The sequence below is a fragment of the Citrus clementina genome, unplaced genomic scaffold (genome assembly GCF_000493195.1).
Source record: "Citrus clementina cultivar Clemenules unplaced genomic scaffold, Citrus_clementina_v1.0 scaffold_4, whole genome shotgun sequence".
NCBI classification, from domain to species: Eukaryota; Viridiplantae; Streptophyta; class Magnoliopsida; order Sapindales; family Rutaceae; genus Citrus; species Citrus x clementina.
The window spans coordinates 11675966-11703412 of NW_006262274.1; the positions used below are offsets into that span (position 1 = coordinate 11675966).

At 34.7% G+C, this 27447-nt stretch overlaps 3 protein-coding genes and 1 pseudogene across 10 annotated transcripts; all 4 read right to left on the minus strand.

The window, feature by feature from the left end:
- Nucleotides 1-2884: 2884 nt before the first annotated feature.
- Nucleotides 2885-6074, minus strand: LOC112098976. Its single transcript, XM_024186010.1, has 3 exons — nt 5898-6074; nt 5512-5795; nt 2885-5245 (listed from the first exon to the last, which is right to left on the minus strand). The coding sequence occupies exons 1-3, from the start codon at nt 6040-6042 to the stop codon at nt 3635-3637; spliced, it is 2040 nt and encodes a 679-aa protein (XP_024041778.1). The 5' UTR covers nt 6043-6074; the 3' UTR covers nt 2885-3634.
- A 10745-nt stretch (nt 6075-16819) lies between these two features.
- Nucleotides 16820-19804, minus strand: LOC112099246. Of its 2 annotated transcripts, none has more exons than XM_024186458.1 (2): nt 19007-19804; nt 16820-17965 (listed from the first exon to the last, which is right to left on the minus strand). In XM_024186458.1, exon 2 carries the CDS (start codon nt 17718-17720, stop codon nt 17187-17189), a length of 534 nt encoding a protein of 177 aa, XP_024042226.1. In that variant the 5' UTR covers nt 17721-17965; nt 19007-19804; the 3' UTR covers nt 16820-17186. The 2 variants fall into 2 exon arrangements, with proteins under 2 accessions (XP_024042226.1, XP_024042227.1); XM_024186459.1 differs by lacking the exon at nt 19007-19804 and adding an exon at nt 18053-18110.
- A 1151-nt stretch (nt 19805-20955) lies between these two features.
- On the minus strand, nt 20956-23176 carry LOC112099293. Of its 7 annotated transcripts, none has more exons than XR_002906092.1 (8): nt 22803-23174; nt 22341-22406; nt 22159-22241; nt 21968-22058; nt 21843-21863; nt 21644-21722; nt 21476-21558; nt 20956-21328 (listed from the first exon to the last, which is right to left on the minus strand). XR_002906092.1 is itself a non-coding variant. In XM_024186630.1 (7 exons), the coding sequence occupies exons 1-6, from the start codon at nt 22977-22979 to the stop codon at nt 21675-21677; spliced, it is 486 nt and encodes a 161-aa protein (XP_024042398.1). In that variant the 5' UTR covers nt 22980-23175; the 3' UTR covers nt 20956-21328; nt 21634-21674. The 7 variants fall into 7 exon arrangements, 1 of the variants encoding a protein (XP_024042398.1); XR_002906091.1 differs by having other exon boundaries at nt 21634-21722; XR_002906089.1 differs by having other exon boundaries at nt 21644-21863; nt 22803-23176.
- Nucleotides 23177-24352: 1176 nt separating this feature from the next.
- Nucleotides 24353-27447, minus strand: part of LOC112099088 — a 4259-nt pseudogene continuing 1164 nt past the window's right edge.

Below are 27447 nucleotides of genomic sequence, written 5' to 3' on the forward strand. Positions count from 1 at the left end.
ATTTTTTAGCCAGTAGTTGAATTTCATGGAAACTGTTGGCAAAAAACATCCTAGAAGCAATGCTTAATTGGTAATAAAAAAACAGCCAGTTTTAACTATGACTAACCGGATTAAGGTGAACTGCTTCACCCATGCAAAGCCAGCTGCCATTATTATTGATTGATACAAGTCCTGAAAAATTTTTGACAGATATCACCACTGCCTCCCTGTAATTACATACTTTGCTGTTATCACATACATATGACCATCTATCACAAATTCACAATTAACGAGGGTGTTGAAAGAACAGAGAATAAGAACTAAAATTATGATTAGCCCTATGTGGTTTAGATATTTCTGTTAAGTTGGCCAGAAAGCAAAACAACCTAAACCCATGAACATAAAACACAAACACAATGTCAGAATGATTAGAACCCATGACCTCGTGATCAAACCGACTCTAACATCATGTTAAGCTACCTGTAAAAACTAATTAACAAGTCGATAAGAGAAGACAGAGAAAGAATTGCGTACCATTATAACTAAATAAAAAGTAGTAGTGCCCCTAAATCTATATCTTAATCTGCAGCTGCAGTCACTCTACATGAACCCAGAGAAGACTGAGGAAAAATTGCACTCTTTCGATGAAGAATAAAAATAAAACATTTACCCATTTTTAACAAGAACTATATCAATATTCTGCAGCGAACGTGTTTCAGGATCAGGAATGCTAAGGCCCACATATCTGTTCCTCCATAAAGCTCTTCGAGCCTACAAAATTGTTACATATAATTTTAAAAAAAAAAAAGACTTAACAATAAGATCAAAAACTACAACCCAGATAAAATTTCATTGTTTGTTGCGAAGTAAGATAAATTACAATCATAAATAGAATTCAACTACCGCTCTACTCTTTTAGGCTTTCATTTCTCTGCCCACAGTTTCTCAGCAACCAAACAAGTCAACATTTGTAACAAGTAAACTTAAATTCAGTAATTAATTAGCTTTACTGCATATTCGCGATCACAAAATAAAAAGAACAAAAAATACCATGGTCTTTAAAAATTTTATTCAATTTTACTTTACAGTTATCGCCAAATCAAACAAACAACTGGCTTAAAATGTTACCTATTGGCAACTAAGAGTGTAACAGTACAATCAGAGGTCTCCGAGTTCAAAACGGCGTCGTCGTCGGGTACGCGCTTGAAGATTTTGTAAATGACCAAACCGCAGAGAGCCCCCGCGCATAGAGTTAGCTAAAGAGGTCGGCGCCGTTTGGATCCCAGGAATTTTTTTTACTTTTTTTTGGGGGGGGGGGGGGTGCGGGGAAACGTACTGTAACGATTATGCATGCTTTATTTTTCTTTTCAAAAGTGGTTGCTTTTATAATAAAAGCAAATTAAGGCAAGAGAGAACAAAGTTTGCCGTAGCATGCATGGGAAAAACCCAATCATAAGTTGTGTCTGTGGCATTAAATTTTGCCCATTATAATGAAACGCCCATTCTCTTTGGTTTGGTGCGTATTTATTCTAATTTGGACTCCCGATTGCAACTCTTCACACGCACTGACATATGGTCCCCATTTCTTTTTGGAAATATATACATGTATATATAAATGTTTGTGCTGTTTAGCCTCCAAAAAGCAGCTTTAATAAGAAACTGAAAAAGTGTCAATTTTTTTTGTTGAATTAAATAAAGATAAGCTGATTTGACTTTGAAAATCCCTGTTTTAGAATGTGCCCATCTAATCTCATCCTTGCCACCACTATTTAAAGGGGGTTTGATAGGTGCAATTCTAAGGATCACATTATCTGGGAGCAAATTAGCAAAAAGACCCCAGTTCCAAGAGCCATCGCCATTAACACAATCCGAAACCGTGCTATTGATTAACTCCTCCGGGAGGGGTTGCTGAGCGTAAAAAATCAAACGCTTGTCCTTAAGAGCCCAACAGTCCCACCAAAATTTTACTTTTCTGCCGTCCCCAAGGTTCCATCTAATTCCCTGCAAAACTTTATCCCAAATAATTCCAATAGCTTTCCACATATAGGATCCAGATTTGGTGTTCAAGGATTGTGGTACTGCCTGATCTTCAATGCCATATTTCGACCGTAAAACCTTGACCCACAGGCTGTCTGATGAGGTGATTAAACTCCAACCAATTTTAATAAGCAAAGCATTGTTCATAGCATCAATTCTTTTAAGGCCCAAGCCTCCCCAAGTCTTAGGCTTGCACACATTGTCCCATTTAACCATACTCATCTTCTTCATCTCAACATTTCCGCTCCAAATAAAACGACGACAACACTGATCGATTTGGTTATGAAGTGTGGAGGGAAGTCTTGTAGTCTGTATTGTGTAAATCGGAATGGATGGAATAACTGACTACGCAAGTGTGACTCTTCCAGCCAAAGAAAGATGAAAAAGATGAAGGGCATTCCACCCAGTGAGGCGCTGTTGGACTTTATCAAGGACACCCTTATAAGTGTGTTTGTTAACTCTATGACTGATAACCTAGGCAATTGTCTTGGTGTTCCCCTTTTTCTTTTCTTTTTCAGTTGTTCTCTCAATCAGTAAATTTCTTTATGGGCAGGACTATACGTTTATTCTTATGTTCCCAATATGTTTTATACAGTTTGCAAGTAATAAGTGAAAAACATATTATGCCTGGACTTACATTATTAGATCTAGTGATATCGAGAGAATAAAATTTAAAAAAAAAAAAAAACTTTACATAACTACCTGGTGAAATTAATTAAACTCGGAGACTCACCAAACAAAAGGGCTATCAACAAAATGGCATGCCTTCCATTCGAGGCACTGAAACGATGATCAATCATGACACTCAAATTGAAAAGCTTTTAGATTTTTGGTAATTTACATTATCTCATGTATCAGGTTACAGATCATCTCTACCCATTGACATATGCTTTATATTTTCAACAATCCTTCTGTATCATGACATGATGATAACATCAATTTTCCAGCTAGATACAATCATTAAAGAAATACACCAAACACAAAACTTACAAATACATAATGACAATGGAAGTTCCAGAGCACTTTTCTGGTCTAAGGCAAACTCAGCATTAGGGCTCTCCTTCAGACAATAGTATGCTTAGCATCTCCTCATGCTAGCCGCAAAAATCATCAGTGGATGATCTTCCATAAGGCCTGTCATGCATCACTCACCTCTATTGTTTTGAATAAGCATTCCCATTTAACAAGCTGAACTTTTCCACACCTTGGCCACACTGTTGCACATAGAGAGAGCAACTTGAACATCCAAGTGCTCTAAATAATCGACTCCCAAAGTATGTAACCATGGTTGCAAAGTTTGGAGTACAACAAACCAAGAGTGAAGCATTATTACGAAACTATTAAAGTAATATAATATCCACCTAGAGGATTTGATAGTTAATAACAGAACCAAGGAGTATCATGCATTGAAGGTTTCAGTGTCTATGTCACTGCTATCTACCTCGTAAGCTCCTCCATCCAAATTTGATGAATTGAAGTCAGGAGTGGTTTGTCCAGTTTCTTCACGAGAGTGTTCATTCTGAAAAGCCCTTTGTCATTTGATCAGCTCATCTACCTGCTCACCGTCAAATTGAGAATTCAAAAAATCACAGCCATAACTAGGACAATTAGAATGCGATCATTCCTCTTCTGGGTAAATTGGTGACTGCAGTGCCGACAAAGAAGCATTATTCAACCCATTATAGCCACCGTGTGTATTGACCTCTGCAACTAGTTGAGGTTCTGCCTCAAAAGAATTTCCAATAGCACTAGTTGAATAAGCAGCCCAATACTGATTTGATAATATCTGTGACTCCAAAATGCCATGTGGTACTTGCTGCAATCCTGTAGAAGTATTTTCTGCAACATAATTTCCAGAACAAGAAATCAAGTGGTTTGGTAGTTGCTGCGACTCAGAGAAAGCAATTACCCGTCCACTGTCAATTTGAGAATTCAATAAATCACAACCAAAACTAGGACCATTAGAATATGACGATTCCTGTTCCAGATAAGTTGGTGACTGCAATGCCAGGAAAGAGTCATTATTCAGTCCATTAAAGCCACCATGTGTATTGAATTCTGCAGGAATTCGAGGTTCTGCCTCGAAAGAATTTTCTACAACATCAACAGAATAAGTAGCCCACTGCTCATCTGGTAGTCTCAATGACTCCAAAACGTGATGAGGTACTAGCTGCAATCCTGTATAAGTGTTTTCTGCAACATGATTTCCAAAACAAGAAATCAAGTGGTTTGGTAGTTGCTGCGACTCAGAGAAAGCAATTACCCGTCCACTGTCAATTTGAGAATTCAATAAATCACAACCAAAACTAGGACCATTAGAATATGACGATTCCTGTTCCAGATAAGTTGGTGACTGCAATGCCAGGAAAGAGTCATTATTCAGTCCATTAAAGCCACCATGTGTATTGAATTCTGCAGGAATTCGAGGTTCTGCCTCGAAAGAATTTTCTACAACATCAACAGAATAAGTAGCCCATTGCTCATCTGGTAGTCTCAGTGACTCCAAAATGTCATGTGGTACTAGCTGCAATCCTGTATAAGTATTTTCTGCAACATGATTTCCAAAACAAGAAATCAAGTGGTTTGGTAGTTGCTGCAACTCAGAGAAAGCAATTACCGGTCCACTGTCAATTTGATAATTCAATAAATCACAACCAAAACTAGGACCATTAGAATACGACGATTCCTGCTCCAGATAAGTTGGTGACTGCAATGCCAGGAAAGAGTCATTATTCAGCCCATTAAAGCCACCATGTGTATTGAATTCTACAGGAATTAGAGGTTCTGCCTCCAAAGATTTTTCTACAACATCAATAGAATAAGTAGCCCATTTCTCATCTGGTAGTCTCAGTGACTCCAAAACGTCATGTGGTACTAGTTGCAATCCTGTAGAAGTATTTTCTGCAACATGATTTCCAGAATAAGGAATTAAACAGACACGCGGTGATAATCCTGAATCCAAACTAGTGGTAGCTGAGTCTTCATTACAAGAAAACAAATTCTCACTCGGTGGTAGCTGAGTCTTCAAGAATATATTTTCTACAACTTGATTTGTTGTAGAAACCAAATATCGATCTGGTGGTTGAGCAGATTCTAGAGAAATATCTTCTACAACATTGATGCTAGAACTAGAAGCAAAATCTTGACTTGATTGATGTTTATCCGGAGTTGAAACACCAAGCTTTTTATCCCAATTTCTTCCTTCTAGGCGACACACAACAAAGTTTTCCTACACGAATAAAAAGTGGAAATAGAATAAGTTCACATTATTGTCTATTGTATTCTGAATGATGTTTTCACTAAACTATTAAACCACATAGCTTAATAGTGTTTCCAGCCATTACACTATTAAACTATATGGCAAAACATGTCTAAAACATGTCCAAAACATGTCACTAAGTTATTTTTCCGAACTTTAACAAATCCTAAATCCTAAATTGGAACGCTTCTAGTATTTGCAAAACATGTCCAATTCATTCTAAACAAAGCTCGTACCTTATAAAGAGGGTCATCCGCAATAGCTATCTCGTGCATAAGCCACTTAGTGTTAGCTTTCTCGGACGCAGCATCGTCATGGATAAAAACAAGATAGTCTTTGTCACCAATCACCTCAGTACTGTTTTTCCGCTTGATCTCAGAACCACCGCCAGTCATTTTCCAGGTTCCTGACTTCGTTTTTCTATGTCGCTGTTGCCCTGACCGTTTCCGCTTGGCACCTTTGTACTTAGGCTTACAGAAAAAGTACCACACATCTTCCGTAGACTGAATCTCAGAAAGCCCTGCATGACAAAAATTCATTAACCCAATATATTAGTTCTGAATTTTAGCTACTGAACTAACTCCAATGACATCGTTTAGTGCTTGTTGGGCGTGATACTTACCGGGTAGCTCCCAAGGGTCAAAGCTGTAAAAATCAATTTCCTTGATCGTTTGGACAGAGGAACCAGGGTCAAGCCTCTTCTTCTTCAGGAGATCAATGATTTCTTCATCCAACGGCCGGAATCCGATGCCCGTGAGACTGCCCATTTCTGATTCACACACACAAGAAACAGAGTTTAAGGCTATATCTGTATCAATTTCGTCTGCGAACAATCAGCGTGTAGTAATACTGTTTGAAAATGAGATTTAGACGAGTGACAGTAGGATAACAGAAATGAAAGTGATATATATATATATATGAAATGTGAATAAATTTAATCACTTTAAGTTTTTAAATCTACAATTTTAAAAATTTTCTTGGACTTTTCTCATATTTAGGATTCAGATAAAAAAATTATTAATATATATAATTGTAACATAAAGTTGTGATAATTTAATTAAGAATTCATTTATTCAATTCAATTCGATTTAAATTAATTAAATTTAAATTTTAAAAAATTAATTCATTTAATGAATAAGTGAATTCTATTCAATTTGTTAAATAAATAAATTTAAACTAACTATGAAATTATTATTTTATTTATTCCTTTAGATTCGTTTGTAATTGATAGTATGTTATTTTTATAATATTTTACTTAATTTTATTTATTAATTATTATTTTTAGAAACAAATTATAAATGCATCTAACTTTCGATTGAATTGTCATTAAATGAATTCAAATTCAATTCATTTAATTTTATACAGCAAATAAATTAATAAATATTTATTTAATAAACGAATCGAATCTTAATATTTCATTTAATAAATAAATAGAATTTCTATACATGAAACTTTAATCCAATTTGATTATGATTTAATTCAATTATACTTTGCCGAGTAATGATATAGGAATAAATTTTTGTATAAATTTATTTTATATAAATTGATGTGACATTAATTTATTGATTGAATTAAATATTTCTTAGCCCACATAATTTATTTCTATTATTTTATATTTTTATTCAACTAATAAATTATTTTCATATCAATTTATACAAGATAAATTTATACAAAAATTTATAACAGAATCATCACTCTTCTTTGCCACCCTTAAATTAACAGAAAGCGTTACCACGTCATCATTAACACGTCATTCTACCTCCGTGGCCTGGCTTGATTTCTACGCATAGTGCTGTAGTGATGTTTCCCAACGGCGTTAAGTGGCAATAGTGAGAGTGTACAGAATTTGTGGATCGTGTTTGACGGTCCGTCAACCAGTGACGAGTTTGTTCTTCTCTGTATAATGCAGAAGAATAATAATAAATTGCATTTAAAAGGACCATAGTTATTCAACAGTACAACAAGGCACAAGTATAGTAAGTAGATCATATGGGATTAAATCAAAGAAGAACTAAAAGAATAAAAAAAATCGAAAAAATAAGAAAAAATAAAAAAATTGAAGAATTGTTATTATATTTTGGGTGGGGATATTTTCATCTTATAATTTTTATAAATTCATCTCAATTTCAAAAAATAATTATAACAAGTTTGTATTATTTTTAAAATATACAAACTAACAAAAAGTTTAAACAATTAATCAATTAAATCCTTCTTATAATTTTTTTAAATATGTATCTTTGATTATTACGTTTACTTTAAGATAAGTTTTGTTTACCTATTTTAACTTTATAATATAAAATGACCAAATTGTTCTAAAAAAACATGAGCTCTTATATCTAATAGTTTAGGTATTTAATTTTATTTGATTAAATTTTTAAACTTTTTCTTTAGTTGAATTTTTAAAAAAATAATGTGAACTTATTGTAATTATTTCTTAGAAATGGAGTGGGTTTGCAAAGGACGATGATATTCCCAACCCAAAATTCACCCACTTTTAGAAAATTATTATAATAAATTCACATTATTTTTTAAAATTTTAAATTAAGAAGAAATTTAAAAAAATTAATCGATTAGATTCATATTTTTTTTTTTTTTGGAGACTATGTTTCTTTATTATATTTTATCAACAAGGTTGCTTTAACATAAATTGATATGACTATTTTACACTCACAATGTAAAAGTACCAAAATATCTAAAATTTTACTTTAACTTTAATAATTTTTATACAATTTTTTTATATTTTTATGATGTATAAGTAGTAATATATTAGCATGATTACTAATATTCCACTAAATTAACAAGATATAAGTAGTACATGTGGTGTATTGAAACTTATTAAATTTTCTATAAAACATATTAGATGATAAACCATAAAACTAAATGCCTAAAAAATTAGTTTCAATAGTATATACATTTCTTAAAGTAATTTGGTCATTTCATACTATAAGGATAAAATAATCAAATTGAACTTATGTTAAAGCAACCTTAAATAGCTAAAAATTGTTAAAAGATTAAGTCAGAAAAGAAAAAGAATATTATAAGATTGATTTAATTAATTTCAAACTTATAATTAATTTATAATTTTATAAAATAATGTGAACTTATTGTAATTATTTTATGGAGGTGAGGTGGATTTATAAAAATAGTGGGATGAAAATACCTACACCTATTTTCAAAACTTATGAGGTGAAAATATCATTATCCTTATATTTTTAGGGTCTTTGTTTTTGGGTAAAAAGAATTCTAAAACCAAAAGTTTCAAAATTGCCTAACTTAAGTCCTCATGATATGAAAAATTAAGAAAATTCTATAATGGTGTGATTAAAATTATGGTATAAACATAAATTTTGTAAATTATATATAAGATTAGTAAATTGAAAGTAAAACAAGTAAATTACTATAAGAGCAGTAAATTAGTGTTTTACAAACAAAATAAGCACTTCTTCAAATAATATAAAACATGGCACATTATGCCCAAAAGAATTGGAATAAGTTTTATTGAATTTGTTTACCTATAAATTTTGTTTTCATTCTAGACATTCATTTTTTTTCTCTATCATAGTGTTGTTTACTACACAGGTTAATTAAGTAAAATTATTTCTCTTTATGTGGATCAAGTTGAAACAAAATTAAAAGTTATTCTTATATTACTAAACGTATATAATATATCAATTAAATTGCATATAATTTTAATTTTATGTTCTATACATATTTCACGTAATTTTAAGTCTTGCTTTTCATTTAGACATAAAAATCATTTGGGTTTGTTGACGAGAAGATTTAAAAGGATGCAAAGTACCTTATCATACGAATAACTTTGAAAATATGAAAAAAATAGTTTTTCAAATTTCACATATATTACATACACCCAAAACTATCATTAATCAATTTAGAAACAAAATAAGAAAATTTACAAGGTAATAATTATTATAATGAGTTTTTATTTTACATTTATAAGTTTTCATCTTTTTAAATAATTCTTATATTAATTTACTTATTTTATCTTTTATTTACAAGTTTTATATTTTGTTTACATATTTTATATTTTATGTCACACTTAACAATGATTTACAAGTTATATTATGTTAGTAAATTTTTATTTTGTTTACCAATAATACTCTAATTCACCTCTCCTATAATATGATACTTGTTTTACCTTCTATTTACAAGTCTTATATTTCATTTACTTAATTGATGTTTTATTTTATACTTATTGTTGATTTACAAGTTTTTATATTATGCTTATAAGCTTTTGTTTTATTTGCCAATAATACACCAATTTACCATTCTTGTGCTAATTTACTTATTTTACCTTCATTTATAAGTCTTATGTTCAATTTACATAATTTATGTTTTATTTTATACTTAATTTGATTACAAGTTTTATGCTATATTTGTAAGTTTTTGTTTAGTTTACAAATAATATATTATTTTACTACTCTTATGTTAATTTACTTCTTTTACCTTTCATTTACAATTCTTATGTTCCAATTACAAAATTGTGTTTTATTTTACATTTAATGTTGATTTATTAGTATTATGGTACATTTGTAAGTTTTCTTTTGTTTACCAATAATATACTAATTTACTACTCTTATGTTAATTTATTTGTTTTACCCTTCATTTTCAAATATTATGTTTTCTTTACAAAATTTATGTTTTATTTTACATTAATGTTAATTTACAAGTTTTATGTGATATTTATAAGTTTGTTTTGTTTACTAATAATATGTCAATTTACCATTTCTTTGTTAATTTACTTGTTTTACCTCTCATTTAAAAGTCTTATGTTTTATTTCTTTAATTTATGTTTTATTTGACACTTATCGTTGATTTACAAGTTTTATGTTATATGTATAAAATTTGTTTTGTTTACCATTGATACATCAATTTGCCAATTTATCATTCCTACATTAATTTACTCGTTTTATCTCCCATTTAGAAGTCTTATGTTTTATTTACTTAATTTATGTTTTATTTGACAGTTATTGTTGATTTACAAGTTTTATGTTATATGTATAAATATTTGTTTTGTTTACCATTGATACATCAATTTATCACTTCCATGCTAATTTACTTATTTTACTTTTTATTTGCAATTCTTATGCTTCATTTACATAATTTTTATTTTATATTTAATATTGATTCACAAATTTTATATTAAGTTTACATGTCTTATGTTCTATTTACATAATTCATATTTAGATATGGTATTGATGCCGTGCTTTTAATTATGACTTTATAAAACGACCCTAGCAATTAAACTAATGTTGATTGAGTTGTCGTTAATTACTTCACGTGTTTGGTTGGGATAACAAAAAAAATATTAGAAAGTGTTTTACAGGATTGGTTAACAAAAATGAGTTATCATCATCCATGATTTTACATCTTTGAAAGCAATTAGGATAAATTTTCATGAAAATTTTGGTGGCACTGCTTAGTTTTTTTTTTTGGTCTTTTAAAAAAAAAAGACAATGTATAAGGGAATTCAAAAATACATTTGGAATTTTGTTTGATGATCGAATAGACTATTTGTTATATTCAGACTTAAAATTCAGGACAGATTTATAATATCGTAAATCAATAAATAATATTGTAAAAATTAATTTACGAACTCATAAATTCGTTCCGAACTTTAATTTGTGAGTGATGAATTTTTAGATCGAACCATCATCCTTATCATGGATAATTTTTTTATTCCCCACCTTTTAAAACAAAAGCAAGAAGGACGCGTTACTTGTTACCCAAGAAAGTTTAAGGCACCACCTGGCCACCATATGATTCCTTTGCTGCTTTTTCTGTTTTACACTTCCGAGTCACCTTCCTTCTCCCCCACAATTCTGCTACAGGAAATCTAGAATCTTCAACTTCTTTGGTTTTATGTCAATTTATAGAAGATTTTCACCGGTATATTTTTAAAGCAAAATTTTGAAATCTTTTTAGAATCATTAGTTATTCTGCAAAATATTCAACATGTCCCCCTCTTCCAAGAAGGAATTTACTCGGATTGGATGGCTCATTAAAAATAAAAATAAAAAGCAAAAGCAAGACTTTTGAATACACTTGAGTTGACTCAGACGGTCCTACACTGCTACGCAGATTCCTGATGACTTCATATTGTTCAGTAACTGGTGGATGTGCATGAACCGGTTACATCTCTCCTTCTACTCTTTCGGAACAGGTATTTTCTTGATTTTCTATGTATTTCCGTCAGACAAGCTCCAATACATACATAAGTACATACATACATACATATATAATTAATATATATATATATATACATTTTACTTTAAAATTTCAGACTAAAAAGCTACTACTACTACACACACACACACACGTGTGCGAAGTTCACATTGGAACATTTGGTCTTTCGATGAATTTTTATTATGATGCCTAAATTCATTCAACAATTTCAACATTGGCTAAAAATACATAAATAGCTCAAAATTAATTATCATTATAGAAATAAATAAAAAATAATACTAATTTCATGTATATTATTTATCATGATAGCACTTAAATAGCTCAAAAGTAATTATCATTATAAAAATAAATAAATAAAAATAATACTAATTTTAGGTAAATAATAACAGTAGCACTTAAAAAGTTGAAATGATTAATTGATGATTAAATGATGGCTATAGATTTTGTATTTTAAGAAACCATTTTTTTTTCAAGCGAGATAGTGAATATAATTTTTTTTTTGGCGAATAAGGTAAGAAAATTTTTCATTTATTGAATTGGAGATTTTAAGATTTTAATAGAAATTAAAAGGAAAATTAAAAGTTAAAGATTAATTCTTAAGAAACTGATAATTTTGGGAATTTAATTTTTTTTGAAAGAATAATTATTAATGAATTAATGGTTAGACAATATTATTATTTATATCTCTTTAACATTAAAATTATCAAATATAGATTTTCTATCAAAAAAATTCTTAATTGTAGGATAATTATTAATTAGAGAAATATCTAAAATAGGCTTTCCTACATATGCAACTTAAAAAAATCTTTATTAATTAGAATATTATAATGGACATAATAAAAAAAAATGGAGTCTTTCTAAAATATAGGGCCCTAGGTGATAGGGTTGGCAAATCTTGGGTCCGGGTCTAGGTATGGTAATGCCCGAACCCAGTGCATATGTATTTTTTAGACACTCAGGCTAAGTTTTTTAATCCTTGTTTTTATAGCCGGATTATATTTCTTAATATTATATATTTATACTTTTTTTATAATTTTATAATTTTTAAATTTATTTCAATGAAATTGGACATGAAAATATGAATTTTAAATGTTTAAAGCTTTACACATCTATAATAGATGAGTCAAATAAATATAATTATTTAAAATAATATATATTTTATAATTTTTTCAATAAAATTTATGTTCCAGGCCGGATCCCGAGCTTATCAAGTAATGTAGGAGACCGATTCGACTTCATCCTTGGGGTGGGTAATACCTAGCATTCCCTGTGTCCAGTCCGAGTCTGGGTCTAGACTAGGTGATTATTTTTTATACTTTTATCAGGTGATTGTCTTGTTCGCCTATACTTAGAGTTGTCTTTGTACAAGGCGAGCAGAGCCTAAATTAATCGCAAGTTTCGAACAAGATGGCCAATTAAATAAAACCGCTTGAAACAACTTGGCCATACCCTCTGCATGCTTGTGTTTATAGATTTACCTTGATTTGAAATTTTTGTGTTTATTTACTATGTTTTATTTAATTATTAAATGATTGACTAAAATATATAGGAATAACATTTTTATAGAAATTTTAGTTTCGTAAATAAAAAATGGTGGTTCTACCACAAAGTTACTAACAAAAAGAAGCACCCAAAGTGATAATGACATCATATAATTTTTTATTACAAAAGACAATGTCAACCAAAATTTCTTTCCATATTATAAAAAATTAAAGATAAGATTAAAGTTGAAAACTAATTTCATGGTGAAGTAAGCAATACTTGGAACATTTTTTAAGAAGCCACATAGACACATCATATAGATTAAGTTTTAAATTAGTTAAATATTAATTTATACAGTAAGTGGGGCCCTATCAATTTTTTTTTTATAATTTACTATCTTATAAATTACTAATTTAACATGTTGGTCCCAAGTTCAAACAGTCAAGAATAACTTATTCAATTGAAATTATCAATTTATCGAGTATTATTTTATCCAAATTGTATGGTTCAACAAGGGAAAGTTGAACCAATATTACACTATCAATAACAATATTGAGATTATATCTTCTTTTGCTAGCAACAGGAATTCTAAAAGAATAAACTGAAAAGTAATTAAGGTCTAAAAATAATATTAAAATTAATTCTTAACAAATTAGGGATGAAGGCCATATATGGTAAGGGTGTTCGCGGACCAATCTATATCTGATCCAAGATTTTATTGATTACAAATATTTAATCCAATCTAATCCATGAATTAGTAAAATTAATCCAAATTCAATTCATACGTCCACGGATTGAATGCAAATTTGATACAATCCGTGTGCAATCCACCATCTTGTATATTGATTTTTAATTAAAAAAATTTATTTTATCCAATCCACAAATAATTAAATAAAATCTAAATTAATTAATATTTTAAATAACACACCAAAGAGAAAAAATCTGATTTGTTTGGATCAATGCATGAAAATTAACTAAAATTATGGAATAAAATCAATTCAAAAGTTGAAACTTGAAACTTTGGATAATCTATCAAAAAGTCCACCTACAATTCGTATTTTTTAACATGAAAAAAGGATAGAAATAATTGAAATAAATAACATAAAAGAATTTACTCCAATAATACTTCTTAGGTAGCTGTATATGTTTACTTAATTATTTTTTATTTTCTATTATCAATAGATAAAATATAATGTAGTATTAGTGTAACTACATTTTAACTTATTTATACTAATAATGCCACATTTACAAGTTTTAATTTTTTTAAAATTATACACACACATACACATATTACGTATTTAAGATTTTTAAGAATTTACTTTTGTAAATCTATATTAAATCCATCGACTGTGAATTTAAAATTTTTAATACAATTAAATCCATTAATCTATGAATTAAAATTTTACAGATCAAATATTTATGGATCTGACAGATTGAACAGACTGGATTAATTCTCAACACTCCTAGCACATCACACGCTACCCCACTTAATTGAAAAAAAAAATGGTTCAGATTTTATTTTATGCTTTGAGTATTGCCCCCTGAAGCCCTTAGTGATCTACCTCCTTAAGTCCCTTAGCCCTTGTTTGAGGGAAATACTCCGACGAGACTAGACGTGATGAGCAGATGTTTGGTGGCAGAGTTCTGCGAGCAGGTGTGTCCTGTAAGAGCCAGGTAGCAAGGGAACAGGAGCAGGAATATTTTGCTCGTCCACGAATATGTCATTCGCGAGGCCGAACTCCTGTTAGAGGCATAAGGCCATTCCTGCTAGGGGTCGAGGCGAGGAGACCCGGTCAACGACAGTTGGCAAGACGTGCATTCCTATCCGAGAATCAAGGCACGAGGTCCATCTCCATTCGCCCACAATGACGATAATGGGGTATCCACATCCGAGGGTGGGGAGAATAATGGGCGTGGACTACGGAAGACCGAGATTCAGAGGAAGCTTATAAAACGGTAGCCAACGAAGGTAAAAGGGTTAGAATTTTTGCTATTAGAACTAAGAAAAGAGAGCTCTAAAAACTGAGACTAAAGAGAAGCCGTAAGATTCGTGGCAAACACTCCCAGAACCTTCATATCTGACTTGAGCGTCGGAGGGTTTACGCTGGGAAAACAACCGGCGTACTCTGACATGCTTCTGTGTACGCAAGAACTTTTGGAGAAGAAACCTTACGAGGAGAGATCCTGGTCGTGGTAGAGTTGGTCGAGCAGAGGTCCTGGTCTTGGTAGAGAAGGCAATCAGAATCTCGCATCAACATTTTGGCGCCGTCTTTGGGGAACTGATCAAAAAGCTTCTGTTGATAGCAAGAAGAGGAGTGAAGCAAGTGGAAAAGCAATGGAGACAGGAGGAAGTAGTGCACAAGGGAGTGATATGAGGCTTAATGATTCCGTGACGCTGAGGGAGATAGCCAGTGAAGCACGGGAAAAAGCCATGTTCGACTGGATGGAACGGATGAAAAAACAGATGGAGACCCTGACAACCATCCTACATGAGCTGCGGAGTGAACGAAGGGGAACCCAGGAGGAAAGGGTGAGAGGTGGTGGAGTGGCACCAAGTCCCGATAGTACGAGGAGAAGTCAAACTACTGGGAGATTTGGTGGTGACAGAGGTAACATACCTCTGCGGGGAGAATTTCATAGAGAGGAAAAGCAATCCCCGGCAAGACAGATTTTTGACGAGGACGATGGGGTGGCGAATGCAGAGGAAACAGAGTTGAGGCAACATTTGCATGATGTAGAGCAAGAGCAGGATCAAGTTGCAGCACGTGACCTTGGTCGTGCAGTGCAGCTGGAGGAGGAAGTGCGCAAACTAGTGCAGATAATTGACGACATGCAAAGAAGGAGCAGAGCTCCTGGTTGGAGGATAATGCTGGATGGAGAATCACCGCTCGCAGCAGAGATCATGAGGACAGTTATTCCGAGAGATTTCCGCCTCCAAGACCTTAAATATTCGGGACGAACTGATCCGCTGGTGCACATAGAGCGCTTCAACGATATAACTATGGTACAAGGATTATCTCAATCCCAAAGGTGCAAGGTGTTCCCACTATCCCTTGAGGGACGTGGACGCGAGTGGTACAGAAAACTTCCTCGGGGGAGCATTAAAACCTTCGAGCAGATGTGCTAGGAATTTGCAGAAAAGTTTCGTGGGGCAATGGCACTAGAAGATGACATGATGGAGTTGAAAAGCATGAAACAGGGGGAACAAGAAACCCTTAGAGAATTCATCAAGAGGTTTCATCGTGCTGTCCTCGATTTGGGAGCCTTCAACCATCCTCAGGCATTAGGGGATTGAAAGAAGGGGTGAAGATAAGAAGGCCGTGGTACAATTTGAGAAGTCCAGTTATTCAGACGTATGCAACCGCATACGAGCAGGCTAAGAGGGACATTGAGATTGAAGAGGAAAAGACAGCACAGATCAAGACAGACCAGTTAGAAGGGTTGGGAAAGAAAGAGAAGAAAGCATTACCAGGGAATAGGCCGATCAGGAGGAGGGACCATCAGGCCTCAGGTAGTGGAGCAGGAGGTCGGGTAACATAAATTATGTAAATTGAACATTTTCGAATATTTTCGAAGGCATGCAAAGGCTCGCCAAGTCTCAAAGCCTGTTTACGGCGAGACTAGAAGCCAAGCGTGCTAGGATCTACTCGACCGAGCGGAGGCGAGTAGAATCCCAAGACATGCAGAAAACTAAGTCTGAAAGCCAGTCACATGGCAAAACCATATGCCAAGCCAGAGCCTGCTCGGCCAAGCAAAGGCGAGCAGACCCTGAAACGAAAAAATGACTCGTAAATACAACACAAGAAAGTAATCAAAAACATTTTCATTAATTTGTCAATAACCGATAATCTTCGAATACATCGTTCATTACAACACAAGAAACATGCTCAAGAAGATGGCGGGTCAGTAAGCCGAGCAGCATCAGTTGGCTGGACCACCTCAGGTGCAAGGGGGGTATCATCAGTTGCGTCCGGAGGGGTGCTCGCCTCAACAACATCAGCATGGATGGCACAAGGAGGAGAGTTTTCCTCCTTGACCAGGATTGGCTCCCCCCTTCGGCATCTCCCTTGGCCGCCTCCTCGTCCATGTGTTGAGCAACACCAGCTGCAAGGTCATCCATCTTCAGATCGGGATGCTGCTTTCCGAGGACGGCCATGATGCAACGATAGGAATGTCGAAGTCCCTGGTCGTACTGGTTGTCGGCTTCCTTCTCCAGGTTCTCGACCTAAACCCGGTGGGAGTCGCGGAGAGATTCGAGCTGAACCTCGTATATAGCTTTCTGCCTTTGCAGATCCTCCTTGATCTTAGTCAGCTCTTCCTCGAGAGTAATGGCCTTTGCTTGAGCAAGAGATTCTTGCTCTATCAACTTCAGATTCTCGAGATTCAGCTCCCCTGCTTTCTTCTCAGCATCGTCAGCTCTGGTCCTCTCCGACTGAATGTCCTCCTTCATCTTCCTGTCATAACGGCCAACCTTGGCCTTATAGTAGGTGGTCATGCAGCTGAGATGGAAGGCGCTATACTGCATGGCTCCCACCAGCTCGCCTAGAGTGCAGCCATCAAAGTCCTCCAGATCCTTCTTGCTCATGAGTCTGGAAAGCTCGTTGAGATAGGGGGCCAAGTGTTCTGCTCGGCTGTCAGATAAACGAGATATAGGCCCGACAGGAGGAGAAGAGGAAGCAGGATTAGTGGCTGCTCCACTAGTTTTTCCGACTTTGGCAGGAGGAGGAGGTAGAGTCTTCAGGGGAGGAACCTGCTGCATAATATTCACCTGCTTCGTAGTGGGAGCGTCCTTGCTCTGGTCTATTTTCGCAGTTTGAGGTCAAGGGCGCTTCCGAGTCAGAGCCCCAATCACAGCATCCTCCATCTTATGGCCGGGGGGCACCAAACCAGACTCGAACATGTTATAGGTAGTTATCAGCTATCGGTACAAGCAGGAATTGGCCAGTACAGCCTCGACCCGTTTGAGCTGGTCGGGTTTAAGCGAGAAGTGAACGCCCCAAGAATCTGTAAAACGAACAGACATCTGGTTAGAGACAAATCAACAAAGTGAGAATAACTATGGAGACAAGACAATTAAAACAAGCAGACAACCTGGAACCACAAAACGGGGTGGGACGCGATAATCCTTCCCGTCAACCCGTGCAACCTGACCCCAAGGACCCCCAGCAAAAAAAAAAACTTTTTCTTCCAATTCCCACCACCACCAGTAGGAATCTCGGTTATGGGTTTCCTGGTCTTAGTACTGAATTGGAAGTAATACCAGCCAGCATCTTTGGGGCTACTTTTCAGCTGGTACAGGTGTTTCACCTCCTCAACTGTGGGCTCGCTTTGATAACATCTGTCCCACAATATGAACAGACCATAGAGTACTCTCCACCCGTTGGGGTTTAGTTGACCAGGAGCTAGATTTAGCCCGTTGAGTATCCGTGCAAAGTAGGGTTGCAAGGGGCACCTCAGCCCATAATTGAAGCTCTCCAGAAACAGGGTAACATATCCCCTAGGAGATCTGCTAGGAGCATCCTTCTTTCCTGGGATCTTAAGGGGTATTTCACCAGGAATATGATACCTGAGCCGGAGGTCATCGAGCTCGTTGAATGTGGTCGAGCACGTTACGTAATCAACAGCATAATCCCGCGACAGGGTTCTACCTCCTACTGTACTCCGCCCCTCTGGTCACAGTGTTCCTGGCGAGGATCCCTCACCAGAGTCACCTCCTGGATCCTCACTTAGGGTATTTTCCGAGCCAGAAGATCCCTCCTTACCACTATTTCCACTCGAGGAGGTTACTTGGGGGGGCATCCTCCTAGCGCTAGTACCAACACTAGATCTAATGGGTTTTAAGGGGATCCCGGGGTCAAAGGTATGATCGGTGAGCAGACTGGACAGGAAGTCTAACTCATCGTCATCAACCTCAACGATTTTCTCTTTACCTTTTGACATGCCCTAAGCTATAACTAGAGCAACACCACCAAATTCTACCCAAACAAAGCATAGAGAAAAGAAATTATCTACAACTAACCAAGACTGAGAAAATAGAAGAAATACCTGAAGCAGGGACTCGGTCAGAGAGAGACATGGATGAAAGCTTTAATGCCAAGGTTCATTCGCCGGAGAGACAAGAAGGGAGAAAATGACGAGCTCGCGTTTGAGGATTTTGGGTTTTCTTACTGAGGAGCAAACTCTTGGGCTGCCAGTATTTAATGACACATATCCCGAGAATCTTACAACCGTAGGTTTGAAATTCAAATGGAGGGGTAGATTTCTGCCACATCACTTCATCCGCAATTAAATACGACACGATTCTTGGCAGCCTTTTCCAGTCCCACGCGAGCAAGAACCGTTGAGTTTCTACTGCTGGTCCATTACATTACCCAACACTAGAAACTGGAGGACCGGTGTTTGAGGGAAATACTCCGACGAGACCAGACGTGATGAGCAGATGTTTGGTGGCAGAGTTCTGCGAGCAGGTGTGTCCTGTAAGAGCCAGGTAGCAGGGGAACAGGAGCAGGAATATTCTGCTCGTCCACGAATATGCTATTCGCGAGGCCGAACTCCTGTTAGAGGCATAAGGTCATTCCTGCTAGAGGTCGAGGCGAGGAGACCCGGTCAACGACAGTTGGCAAGACGTGCATTCCTATCCGAGAATCAAGGCACGAGGTCCATCTCCATTCGCCCACAATGACGATAATGGGGTATCCACATCCGAGGGTGGGGAGAATAATGGGCGTGGACTACGGAAGATCGGGATTCAGAGGAAGTCTATAAAAAGGTAGCCAACGAAGGTAAAAGAGTTAGAATTTTTGCTATTAGAACTAATAAAAGAGAGCTCTAAGAACTGAGACTAAAGAGAAGCCATAAGATTTGTGGCAAACACTCCCAGAACCTTCATATCTGACTTGAGCGTCGGAGGGTTTACGCCGAGAAAACAATCGGCGTACTCTGACCTGCTTCTGTGTACGCAGGAACTTTTAGAGAAAAAACCTTACGAGGAGAGATCCTGGTCGTAGTAGAGTTGGTCGAGCAGAGGTCCTGATCTTGGTAGAGAAGGCAACCAGAATCTCGCATCAACAGCCCTTTAAAATTTAAGAGCCCAACTCGGTGATATAATTGTCTCGAGTATATATTATGAATAAAAATATAGCTTATATATTTATTAATTATTTAAAATTGCACCGGTAGAGTAGATTTCTTGCTCTCCATCCCTATAACAATTTATATAGTTGTCAGTGGAACAGCCAGCCTCCATTTTCTTCGTTCTAACTGGAGTCTTTGAGGAGCATCTTCATCTTATATGATTGATATTTAGCTTTGCAAGTTATTCTGATATAGGAGATTTATGAGGACTACCACTAGACAATTTGATCTGAGGTATAGGAAAGCAATTGCCATGATCTCACAATCAAAGAAACCACTTTCCCTCCATATACAATCCATGGATCATGGATGGTCTGGCATTAGGCCTATGATCTATTCGTATGAGTACTATAAACAAATATTCCATATGTTTAAGAAACTTGGCCATATGCCACACAAAGATATCAAATACACACGAAATGGACTGCCCAGGTAATAAACGACATAACGGTTCCATTAGCATGTGATTAGTCTCAAAGATTACAAACCATGTGCGACATTGTCTATAATAATAATACTTTCCTTGTAGAGGATTTCATAGTTATTTATGTGGTATTAAGAATGATTGAAGCATTATCACCATATAATTATATACAAATGCTACTTACAGCCTTCTTTATGGTAATAAGAATGATTGAAGTATTATCACCATATCAAATTATCAACTACAGTAAATTAACATGATTTCCTCCTAAGAGGATTTGATTATTGTTCGAATGTGCTACTTAATTAATATTCTCAAGTAGTTCATTTACCATTTACCCACAGGCATTTCTTTCCATGCAGGCCAGTAGCTGATATTGGATTTGTTAGCGATTATTGTGCAAATGGGAAACTTTTCATAGCTTAGCTCAAGTCAATTGATCTAAGGAACATATGTATGTGGTAAATTGATCAAATATAGCAATGTAGCAGTACATTCCATTAAACGAGCACCTACTCTCATGAACTAGGCAACACAATCACATATAGAAGTAACTATTTTCTTATATATATGTAAGAGCTGGGAATACATCCTGCATTACCACAGTATCAACAATAATACTCTCCATTAGCTTGCGGAGACTGGAGAGACGAGGATGAGCAAGTTCAGTTTCTTCCAGAGGTTATTTGCCATGGCAGCCCCCATTGTGAATTCCCATCTTCCCCGCAGCCGCTAAATTGAAAATTGGAGACATCACAGTCATTGCTCAACCCAGCAGAATATCATGAGGATGATCTCTGCTCTAGTGACTGCAGAGGGGATCCATTATATCAAATTAAGCAAACACCAAAGTTTCCTCCTTAGAAAAACTTAGGAAGAAATGCAAGTTCTATAATTGTCACGCACAAAACATATAAATTAGCATTTGAAATTGTTTATATAGCAATCTTTCTTACCCCTAGAAAAGTTTGCTCTGCAACTTGATCTCTAAAATAAAAATTAAGAAATCAAATGTGACTTGCAACTGTAGAGATTCTACCTGAATTACCCATGAACAAATAAGCATTAGTTTTGTATGTATGTATTTCTAGTTCATTAAAGATATTGTGCTTACTTTTTCTCACCATTGGAAAAGTATTTTCTGCAACATGATTTCTATAGTGCAAGGTGAAAATGGTGACTTGGTAACAGTTGAGGTTCTCCCTGAAATTAGAGCCAACGACAACGTATCATTAGTCCCAAAAATAGTTACCTATGCACTACATTGGTAGGTTGATATTTCTTAATTGTGATCTTTCTCTGACTTGGTAATTGATATTTTACCTGAAATAATTGACATTCTACCTGAAATAAAGGCCATGAACAAGGCATTATAAATTCTGGATACCATTTCTCATACATATGTAAGTTGATTTTGAAAAAAACCTAAATTCAAGTTTTTGCCTCACCTCTGGAAATATTTTTTTTTTCAATTTTTTCTGCAACATGATTTCTAGAACCAGAAACCAAATGGTTACTTGGTAGTAGTTGCAATTCTTCCTAAAATAAGAACCATAAATAGCATTAGTTCTGAATATATTCCTTCTGCACTATAATCATTAATTGATATAAAAAACTGTCAACAACCGTTCTTTCTTACCCATGAACTGGAACATACGCTTTCTGCAACATGATTTCTACGTTATAAGTCATAATATGATCTGTTACTTGTTCATATTCTACCTAAAACCAGAAACAAGAAGCATTAGTTTTGGATTGGATTATGATCCCTATACATAAATTAAGAATTGAAATTGAAAGCTAAATTGTGCTCCTCCTCACCTCTTGTCTAATATTTTCTGCAACATGATTGTCAGAATCAAGACTAGGTAGTTGTTGACCTTCAACCTAAAATGGAAAAGAAGATATAATCTCATATAAGAGTCTCATCCAGCAAAAATGGATAACTTGATATTGAAACTGTCTCTAGGCGTGCGCTTTGTCACTCCTGGAAAAACTCTCTTTACTTCAACATGATTTCTAAAATTAGACATAATTGGTGACTCGATTGACCATCATCACATGTTGAAAGTTTTAGGCTTGATAAATTTTTCATTTTCTTTCTAAGAGGCAAATAACAAATTCCTTTTACACAAATTGTAAACAGTATAAGCTCAAAATTTAGAATGTTTACAATCAATTATTTATTTTTTTCCAGCAAAGACAGACTTTTCATTGAAATTTCTTATAGTGAGAACCAAAATCAAAGAAAACAAATAAGAAATAAATAAGCAAAGCAGTCACCTTATGAAAAAGGCCGTACGTGGAATGAAATCCGTACACGACACATTTAGCTGTATGCTTTTTACTTGGCTGGACAGAGAAATCACGGTCAAGTCTCTTCTTGTTCAGGAAACGATTGATGATTTCTTCTTCATCTGGTGGATGGAATCTGAATAATCTAAAAACAAGATAGCCCATTTTTCAGATTTGATTCAAAGTGCCTGAGGATTAGCTTGCCGTCTCTCATGGGAAAAATTTGCCCTGCAACAAGAGATAGGGCGGGTTCATCGTTTTTTTATCTACACAATAGCTTGCAGGTTGGTGATTGGTCGACGAAACATTAAGGGGCAGCTGATGACGTGTCAAGACAGGTTTGTTTTCACGTGAGTAAAAAGAAATGTTGACATCCTGTGGTCGGCGTTCCACTACAGGGTGTCTCCTTCTTTTAGAAGGAGTTAAAGGAAATAAAGACACGTGTCTCTCCTTCCTCTGCAAGTTGTTTGCTAATTTCTTTTTTTTTTTTTTTTAATACGTTGTTTGCTAATTTCTAATAATATTAGAAGCTTCTACTTCTTTCACAAGTAGTGAATAATTCAAGTCAGCATACGACTCAAGGAACATTTAATCTGATGTGGCAAAATGCGACAGATGACTCAGCTTACACTAGCAAACCGCGGTGAGCAGACAGGTTTAGTGCGGTGAGCAGAGGGATCATGTGATCGAGCCCATACCTAACAGTTCATGACCTTATATTATTAATAATGCACAAAGGACGAACAAACTGTATAGAGTGTCGCACCACAAAAATACGTGATCAAGGCGTGCACTAGCAGCCGTTGTCACCGTGTTTGACAATGCAATTTTTTAAAATTTATTTTGAGAAATGTCTCAGAATCAATTTTAAAAGATCTCGAATTACCAATTTTATTTTCAAAAACTTTTCATTAGCTTAAGATAAACTCTATGTTGACCATTGGATGAGGACGAGTAGTGCAGAATAGCTATAGTTGGACACCACACATTTTGGGATACCAGAAACAATCTTTTATGAATGTATTCCGATGAAATGAAATAAGCAGTGGTCTGCGCATTTTTATCTCTTGTTTCTGCTTCATTACTTGTTTCTTTAAAGTAATAACTAACCTTTCCGAAGGAGCAACTCCAGTCATCCAGAAAGCAGCTCATTTTATCTCTTGTTTTTGGTTTCCCAATGTGTGAAAATTATTTAAGCTTCAAAGCCACAATGAACTGCTTGAATAACATTTTCGTATTATTTACAAGGACGCTAGGAGATTGTTACAGATGCCACACAAAGGACGAACAAACTGAATAGAGTGTCGTGTTTACATGAATGAAGATAGTTCCTGTCCCAAGAACTTTTAACATCATATATAAATGGTCTATGGATCTTTTGTTTTCTTTCTCAGTTAATCAGTAAATTTCTTTGATGAGCAAGACTAAATGGTTATCTAATATTCACAATATATAAAAAATACATTGTGGCAGTTTTTTTTTTTTTCCTGAGAATAAAACCAGTTTCAATTCATAGGAGAAAATAAATACATCAGTTGTGCCGCGCATGAGCCCCATACATACAACAGTTTTGCATTTCTATAAGCAAACGGGACACTAACATGATCCCTTAATTAAGTTCTGAATTTCTGAGACAATCCAGAAGATCTCGAATCCACTGCCCAGCCTTTCCTTTACAAAATTAACCACCTCATGGAAGTCTGATTCAAAAATCAATAATGCTAAGCCTGCACACCCGCACTATGCACACCCAACTCCATCGCTTCTGCCTCCACAACAGATACATCTCCACAAAACTTTGAAGACTTAACTGCAGCTGTAATTACATTCCCAGTTTCATCTCAAATAACAGCTCCCGGCCCTGAGATTTGCTTATCTGAGTTGGTGGCTGAATCTTCATTTACCTTAAAATAACCTCTTTCTGTAGGGTTCCAAGTCTGCAATTTCTAACAGATGCGTAATTGAGGTCTTTTGATCTTCCCTTAGGTCTATCAAGTCTTATCTGCAACTATTGTTTTCAATAAGCACTCCCATAGTCCCATTTAACAAGCTGAACTTTTCCAAAACTTGGCCCTACTGTTGCATGTAGTTATTACATATGACATAGAGCAACTTGAGCATCCAAGTGCCCTAGATAACTACTCTCAAAGATTTACAAAGCTTGGAATACAATACATTATGAGTGAAGCAATATTACAACTTTCATAATAATATAATATCGTCCTTGAGGATTTGATTGTTCTTAACATATGCTACTGAAGTACTATCAATATAATTCATTGAAGGACTCGGTTCACTGCTATCCTCCAGGAAAACTCCTTCATCTGACGAGAAGAAGTCAGGAGTGGTCTGTCCAGTTTCATCAGAAGAGTATTCATTCTGAAAATCCCTTTGAGAATTGAACTGGCTATCTACCTGCTCACCGTCAAATTGAGAATTCAATAAACCACTACCATAACTAGAACCATTTGCACATGATGATTCCTTTTCTGAATAAACTGGTGGCCGCAGTGCCGGGAAAGAGGCATCACTCAGCCCATTATAGCCACCACCCTGTGGATTGAACTCTGCAAGTTGTCAAGTCTTTGCCGAATTTTCGACAGTATTTTCTGCAACATGATTTCTATGGTCTCTTGCTTGATCGTCAGAGACCAAAACAGTATTTTCTACAACACGATTCATATGGCCTTTTGCTTGAACTTCAGGGACCAAAACAGTGCTTTCTACTAAATGATTTCTATTAGAAACCAAATCTTCCTTTTATGCAACATGATTTCTTTCCGTAGCTTCTGCTACATGATTTCTTTCAGAAGTCAAAATTTGACTAGATTGATCTTTGGAAACACCATGCTTCTTATCCCGTTTTCTTTCAAGGCGACACACAACAAAGTCCTTCTGCAATAAAATTAACAGAGTATGTTACAATTATTTTTCACGAGAATAAACGAACTATTTTACAATACATATGCAATTCTAAAACGGAAGCTGATACCTCATAATCAGGGCTATCTTCAACAGCAATCTCATGTATAACCCACTCAGTCTTAGCTTTCTTGGCAGCAGTATCATCTCGAAGAAAAGACAAAATCTTCTTCGTACCAATCACCTCTGTACTGTATTTGCGCTTGATTTTTGAACCATTGCCAGTCTTCTTCCAGTATCCTTCCTTTGTCCTTCTATGAGCCCGTTTACTCTTGGCATACTTGTAATAAGGCTCACAGAAAAAGTACCACACTTCTTCCTCAGACTGAATCTCAGAATGCCCTGCATCGCAGCAAAAGATTCCATTAACTTTTGAATTTTAGTTACTAAACTAATTAACTTAAACAGATATCATGCAGAGTACTCGTTGGCACGATTACTTACAGGGTAGCTCCCAAGGCTCAAAGCTGTACAAATCAATTTCCTTGATCGTACGGACAGAGAAACCAGGGTCAAATCTCTTCAACGTCAGGAGAAGAATGATTTCTTCATCAGTTGGGTGGAATCTGAACCCCACGAGACTGTCCATTAATTTCGGATTCAACACCCAGCTGGAGAAACGTAAGAGTAAGAGTGAGAGAGTAAGAGCTTCTTCAATATAATTTGACCTGTGAAATCTAAAAGGATTCGTGGAAATGCTGGGTATTGTAAAATGTAGAATAGTATTTTTTTTGTTAAAAAGGAAATTGATAATTTTTTTTACAACTGTAGTTCTTTTAATGCTTTTAATAAATTTCATTAAAAGAAATAAAGTTAGCCGAGAGTATAATAATAAGTGACATTGTGTTTAAGTACAATGGGTTAAATCGGATTTAAATACAGCACTTAAATTTCTTGTGGAAGAAACGAAGACACGAATGTCTAATATTTTTATGACAGCAGTAACAACATATTAAAAAAAAGGGGTCCAGCTATGTTACTCACGGGTTTGGTACCTTTTTCGTCTTTCAAATCACTTGGATTTAATACTAGAGTTGTATAACGCTTAAATGTATTTATTAGGTTATTAATATTAAATGTCCCTGTTGTTTATGTAAAATAAAAATAATAAAAAATTTTAAATTTTTAATATGTAAGTCCATAGTATTTTAAATTTTTTTACACTATTGAACTAAGTTTCTAATTAAATGATTTATTCTTACATTTATTAATATATATTTAAATTAATACATTCTCTTATTAATTAACAACTTAATTAATTTAATATATAGTTAAACATTGTATATTATTTACTAACCATTATTGACAATATATATATATATATATATATATATATATATTTAACATAATAACAACAAATTTCCTTTCACTCATGTGAGACTGTGAGTAATGTTCAAACATTGTATCTTTTTTTTTTTTCTCTAACACAAGAGATTCTACTATCTTAAATAGATAAAATGCACAAAATATGAAAATGAATTTAATTTCATATTCCATATAAATAATGTTTTATTATTTTCTTGTAACATAATATTTATTTAACATACTATCAATTATTCGATTATGTAGAAAAATATATTAATTTACTACTAATAATAAAGTGTTAGTTTATTAATTCGTAAAATCATTTTTGTTCATTTAAACAAGGATTTTGTATTTTTGGTTGAGTTTTTGCCCTTAAACAAAAGAATAAATCTTAACAATTACTCTA

Bases quoted from the DNA above. Each gene is read 5' to 3' on its own strand.
- LOC112098976 (XM_024186010.1), bottom strand. From the start codon at position 6,042: ATGGGCAGTCTCACGGGCATCGGATTCCGGCCGTTGGATGAAGAAATC. The intron at 5,796-5,897 runs GTAAGTATCACG...TTTGTCATGCAG, and splicing joins TGACCCTTGGGAGCTACCCG to GGCTTTCTGAGATTCAGTCT. The intron at 5,246-5,511 runs GTACGAGCTTTG...TTATTCGTGTAG, and splicing joins CGGATGACCCTCTTTATAAG to GAAAACTTTGTTGTGTGTCG.
- LOC112099246 (XM_024186458.1), bottom strand. From the start codon at position 17,720: ATGCAGCAGGTTCCTCCCCTGAAGACTCTACCTCCTCCTCCTGCCAAA.
- LOC112099293 (XM_024186630.1), bottom strand. From the start codon at position 22,979: ATGGGCTATCTTGTTTTTAGATTATTCAGATTCCATCCACCAGATGAA. The intron at 22,242-22,340 runs GTGAGGAGGAGC...TTCTGGTTTTAG, and splicing joins CAGAAAATATTAGACAAGAG to GTAGAATATGAACAAGTAAC. The intron at 21,864-21,967 runs GTGAGGCAAAAA...CCTTTATTTCAG, and splicing joins AAAAAAAAATATTTCCAGAG to GTAGAATGTCAATTATTTCA.